The sequence below is a fragment of the Austrofundulus limnaeus genome, unplaced genomic scaffold, assembly GCF_001266775.1.
Source record: "Austrofundulus limnaeus strain Quisiro unplaced genomic scaffold, Austrofundulus_limnaeus-1.0 Scaffold276, whole genome shotgun sequence".
NCBI classification, from domain to species: domain Eukaryota; kingdom Metazoa; phylum Chordata; class Actinopteri; order Cyprinodontiformes; family Rivulidae; genus Austrofundulus; species Austrofundulus limnaeus.
The window spans coordinates 384,493-390,637 of record NW_013952678.1 but is presented as its reverse complement, the minus strand read 5'-3'; the positions used below and the strand labels follow the sequence as shown (position 1 = coordinate 390,637).

The window sequence follows — 6,145 nt, the reverse complement described above, 5'->3', positions numbered from 1 at the left end:
TTTATATATATATATAAACTCTAAATAGTAAGACATTATGATCTTATGGACCTTGGTCTTAAGAAATTTTCTCTGACTGGACTCGTTTAAATTTTAATTGAATACCCCTGCTATAAGCCATATATAGCATTAAGGTAGCTTAAGGCTAAAAATGACTAAAAGCCACTTGGGTAAYTTAAAGTAACAAAATTCTAACTAAAAGCCAAAAATCACCTTAGGGTAACTTAAAGATAAAAGTAGCAAAATGATAACTAAAACCCAAATATAGCAGTGGTGTAGCTTAAAGCTAAAAGTATCAAAATGCTAACTAAAAGCCAAATATTGCCTTAGGGTAGTTTAAAGATAAAATTAGCAAAAAAGGCAACTAAAAGCCAAATAGTAAAGCTAACAGAAAAAAGCTAAGTAAAAGCCATGAAGAACATTAGGGAAGCTAAAGTTAAATAGCAAAACGCTAACTAAAAGCAAWATATAACATTTGAGTAGCTYAAAGCTAAAAGCAGCAGAAAAAKAAAAATAAAGCCAATATTGAAGCAGATTTGTTTTTGGGCAAATCTATAACAGTGACATTGTCTGATGAAGAGGCCAGATATTAGCTAATAATTAATCCATCCATCCATTCATTTTCTTTAACCACTTTCTCCTTCCCGGGTTGCGGGGGAGCGGCTGTCTATCTTTATCAGTAACTGTTCGAGAGGTGGKGTACACCCTGGACACGGTGCAAATCCATGCAGGAATACAGACAAATAAGTTCAACAACCATTCAGTCTCTCACCCACAGAGTTACTGGTGAACCTAACAGGATCTGTGGGAGGAAACTAGATCATTCAGAGAAAACCCACATGTGCATGGGGAGAACATGCAATGTCAGTGATTTTTAAATGACTCAGATTRATATCTTTTTGGGACATTCCTTCAGAAAACATACTAAAATACAAGGAATAAGTGGAAAAACCAATCAAAAAGAAAAAAAATGCTACAACAGTCATTCTTAGATATCACTTGTGTTTATCTTTGTGTTTTCCGTTGACCTTGTATCAAATCTTGTTCTGACTTTAATCATTCTGTCTGCAGAYGAACAGCATGTCATGAAAACCTAGATCAKTAAAGGATGTCATGAATTACTTGCTTAAACATAAAAGTATTAGTTCTATTACACACACCACAAAAAGCTAACTGTAGAACTTTATGGTTACTGGAAATGCATGACCACAGCTGTGACGTATCAGCTAGAAATAATTAGATTTTTCTCAATGCTTAAATAAATAGTTGTAACTCTGAAACAAGATGACAAAAAGTMTAATTCACATTCAGCTAATTAGATCTATTATTTGCCCACTGATATATCCTGGAAACAGCTCTGAATGAGGAGGACAGAGTTCGTGACCTTAATGAGCAACATGTGCTTAGAGTGGAGAAAAGGGAGAACTTCATGACTGAAACGTGTTTCCAGTGAAAAATCACCACAAAGTCTTGATTCTGCAGGCAGGGGGGCACATGGGAACAATTCACTGATGGAAAAACAAATCTGACTGGATTCAGTTAGGGGTAAACATCACACTTTCTTTTCGTCTGCTTTCCTCGCCTCACTCTCCTGGTCTTTCAGCAAACCTCTGGAGAAAACACTGTTCACGCGCCGTCACCATCTCTCCCCTCTTTCCTCCCTGTTACCCTGGAAACGCATGAATGAGTCACCTCGTCTCTTGGTGGTCAACCTGAGGACATCACTCTATCTGCACCACCCATCCAGGAGATCTCAATCTGTCCAACATCTAATATGATTGTTTGAAGCTGACATTATTGATACAAGTGCTGAAATGAGTGCTTTGAGAGAAAAGCACCAAAAATGAAAAGCTTTATTGAATAAAAGCACATCACTCACTGCTTTTCATAAACTAAGATCATCTCATGAGGAGAAAGGACAGAGTTCAGGGGCAGAACTAGACTTTTTGGCAAGATGTGGCACAGGGYGGCAAAGATGTTTTTTATGTTGGTGCATACAAATAAAGAAAAGCACTCTAGATTTGAAAATTCAAGATGGCYGCCACCGCTAATTCCARATGGCTTTTATTCAGCTGTTGGAAGAAATATTAAGCTGAACATTTGTGTGATCATAGCTAAGAATTAGAATGCTGAACGCTAGTCAGCCATTTTTAGACGTACAAAACTGAAGATTAGTGAAAAGGTCGACAAAAACAGCCTTTGCCAAACTCGAAATGCTAATCGAAAATTAAAGAGGCAACCACAACTAACTTTAAAAGGTTATATATCAGCTGTTTTAAGACTTAATGTGATTAAATCTGTTGTGGTGTATCTATCACATGCTGATAASCAATGCTAATCCCAAATTAAGCTAATGCTAATTTAACGAAAGGCTATAAATTTTTATTTATTTTTAAACCTGCATAGCTAAATAAAAATTATAGCGTACAGTAGTATCAGAGAACAATCTAACAAAATCCAAATTCACTTACAAAATATAAGATGACTTGTCAGTTAGTTGAGGGTGGCACCTTGGTGCCAGAGGTGGTATTTGCCACTCTGGCCCCTGATGAAGTTTTAGCTCTTTTGACACTATTAYGAGATTTTATGTGTAAATTTAGTTTAATTTCAGCCATTTTTGTGTTGCTTAGCTGTTCCATCCATCTTAAAAGGGATAATGATTTATAGATTTATAGATGCAGGGATTAGCTTCTGTCAGTTTCGTTGAGATCTATCCAGTTAGAAATCATGAGGTATTTAGCTAAAACAACAAATGAGCGAGGCAAAATACACTATTGCCCGTTTCGTCTTGAGCATTAATATTTTCCACGTTTCAAACACTTTAAATCAATTCGATTATTCCTGAGATGTGTTCAAGTCTCATAAAAACAAYCTGGATGTTATCAGCAAATGGTTCCCATGTTAGCAGATAAGAGAGCAACAGCATATTTCACACCKGCCATCAGGAGCGACCTCACAACATGGTTATCACTTTTCAGAGTCTACAAACTGCCCTGAATGGACAAGTCGTCTGAAGAGATGCTTGAGGATGACGACATGACGAAAGGTTCTCTGATAAAAAATAAAAAAAAGGAGCAGCCACGGGGCAAAGGGCTGCACATTCTTAGAAGCAAATCAGTGTGTGTGACTTATTTTTGGATAGAGCATCACATGTTTAGTCTTTCAGTTGGCTTTTAATTTACTGAGTTGATGTGAGAATAATTTTACGTGTTTGTCATGAACCAAAATGCAGATTTTAATCACCGGAAAGTACAACCGCTGAACTTTTGGATTTACTTCAAGGTGGCTGCTACAGCTAAGCAACCAAAACTTGTCTCACTCAGCCACTTTTACAGATAACGAGCTAAAATTTAGCATGCTTGCAGCTAACACCAACCCCTACTTGTATTCTGAGTGATAATTGCACAAGATCTCKTTTAAAATTTTGATATTAACTACTAAAGTCAATAGTGTGTCTGTTAGCAAAATTTCCCATGAACCACTAGATGGATTTTAATGAGACATTCAGGAACTAGTGAACATCTACAGCTGATTACAGTTTGGAGTCAACTTCAYTCAAGATGTTTGCTACAGCTAACTGAACTTAGGATACAAAAAGATGGTGATAACCCAGCTAATTTAACAGATTTTGAGCTAATATGTGGTGTGATAGTAGATGAGCTTGTGCCACATATACTATGAGAACTACATGCGCAACATTTGGCATTAACTTTTAGCAGCAGCGCTGTTTGTTAGCAAAATATCTCATGCACCACCCCACAGATTTTGATGAAACTTTCAGGAACACATCACTGAGTGAACATCTACAGCTGATTACGTTTTGGGGACAACCTCATTCAGGATAGCTGCCACAGCTAAATGACAAGAAACACAAAAATGGCTCCAACCCAACCAGGTGCACAGAAACTGAGCTGAGATTTGGTATGGCAGTAGCTGAGAGTTATCATCAACACAAACTCCGAGAGCTAAAAGATCTAACATTAGGTCAAAAACACAAATTTATCTGCGGCTGCCCCTTCTGTTCAAAAGTCTGGCAGAAGACGGCGGGCGATATGCATTTCTTCAAGGAATAACAGTTAATTTTAAGACTCCTATGATCCACATTTATGCGTCTTTTAGACTTTGCACCGGTTAGCTGCAGCTTTTGTTGAAGTGATCACCTGAACTTACCGACAATAATCCCGCAGGCGCTCACGAGCCCGATCTCCTTCTTGAGCGCAACACCTCCAGATTCCTGCTTCTCCCCGGCAGCATCCTTGGCAGAACTCGCCGTGCTGCTCCGTTGTCGTGGTCCGTCCGTCATTTTGTCTCTCTTTTATTTTTTATTTTTTTTATATAATATTTTTAACAAGGTTCAGGTGTTTCTCTACCTCGCAGCACCTGGCGCTGACCGTGCGCTCCCGTCTACTTGTGCGTAAAAACGTCCCGTGCCGTGCGAGCTCAGGCAGGGACAATGTTCAAGACGTGCGTCTCTTTATCTGATGAGCTGTTGCGCTGTCAGCAACTTTTTCAGAACAGCTTCTAAGGAACAAAAATAAAAATAAATACAAATCTACAAAGAGAGGCAGCAAATAAAAGACGAAAATATGGTTCAGGAAATCTGCCTCAATTACTCTATTATGTAGGCCTATATATTTTTGCTTGGATCAGTTTGTCTCGTTGCCAAAAAAAAAAAAAAAAAATCAGATTTTGGCAGTCCAAGTGCTTCAAAAATAATGTCTTTGTGCTTCAGGTGCAACAAATAAAGCGGCTCTTAAAAACAATAAAACAGCTCTCACAGTTTTCTGGTTCCAGATGTGAGGCAGACAAAAAGCATCCTTTCTGCCCCGCAGTCAAAAAGGTGTGGACCAGCAGCCGGATCACAGACCACAGACAGAGCAGTCAGACCCTCCTGTTCAACGTCTTACCTCTGATTTTAGTCAGGGCAGCCCCGTTTTTAAGTAGATATGTCCTTAATATGACCGTAGCCCCGCCTTCCTCAGCTTGTTTTCCCCCTTCAGGACCCTCCCTTGAGTTTTGTTTCCTCCCCCCTCAGCAGCTGGTCCTCTGGCTCCAGCTTCTCTGAACGCCTTCCGCTCTCATAGAAACCCCTTTTAAAAAACATACACTGTAAAAACAGATTCTGGAAACTTGTCATGTTAACCCATGTGAGAACTGCTGTGAGAAAATAAACTTAAAAAGGAACTAATAAAAGTATTTTAATTTGTTGAAACATTCACATCTTGAATATTTGCATCTGTTTCCCCACAATCCACAAAGGAGAAAGTGGGTATAAGAAAAATGGAAGGATTTACACAGAACCTTCTTCAATAAATTAAAACTAATTGTTCAAATACACCCCTAAAAACATGCACAGCACTCAGAATAACATTTTCATTCATATCATTTTCAATTTAATTAAAGCATTTTTTTGTTTTTAGGAAAAAAACTAACATCAGCGTTGTATGGTGGGATAAAAATGTAACAATATAAAAAGATTCCCCCCCCCCTTTTTTTAGAAAATGCAGTGAGTAAAATGACTTTGATGACATTTGCTGAAAAAGCTAAAACTGTGTTTTTAAGCTAAAAAAAACAACACAACCTAAAAGCTAAAAGAAGCAAATAATAAGAGCAGCAAAACATTCATCCATACATAGCAAAACAGTAGTAAGAAAACCTTAGCTGAGTAGCAAAACAGTAGCAAAAAGTATCAAACGYTAGCTAAAAGCTAAAATAAACAAACACTATAAGTAGCAAAACACTAAGTAGCAAATGCTAGCTAARGCTAAAATAAGTAAAACACTATAACACTAGAAAAACAGTATAAGTAGCAATACAGTAGCTTAGCAAAACATGAGCTGCAAGTAGCAAATAATAGATAAAARCTAAAAAAAGCAAAGCACTAGTTATAGAAACACATTATAGCTATAAATAGCAAAACGGTATGAAACACTGTAGCTATAATTAGCCAAACACTAAGTAGTCAAACAATAGCTAAAAGCTAAAATAAATCAAACTCTAACTCTAAGTAGCAAAACATGAGCTGAAAATTAAAAGCAGTAAAACCTAGTTAAGGTCAGGTAAACTTAACAAAATGAAAACTAAATGATGAGCAGCTAAAAATTAATTAAAATCTAAATGTCAAAGATTTCAAGAAGTCAAAGGA

The 6,145-nt window shown here is 37.3% G+C and overlaps 1 protein-coding gene across 1 annotated transcript in view; it reads right to left on the bottom strand.

Annotated features, from left to right (window-relative positions):
• The window catches only part of slc7a8a (solute carrier family 7 member 8a), a 26,772-nt gene extending 21,850 nt beyond the window's left edge, over nt 1-4,922 (bottom strand). Inside the window, exon 1 of the mRNA XM_014021059.1 lies at nt 4,171-4,922. Coding sequence (XP_013876513.1) covers nt 4,171-4,303 — 133 coding nt within the window. The 5' untranslated portion in view covers nt 4,304-4,922. The remainder of the gene's footprint in view (nt 1-4,170) is intronic.
• Nucleotides 4,923-6,145: the final 1,223 nt, after the last annotated feature.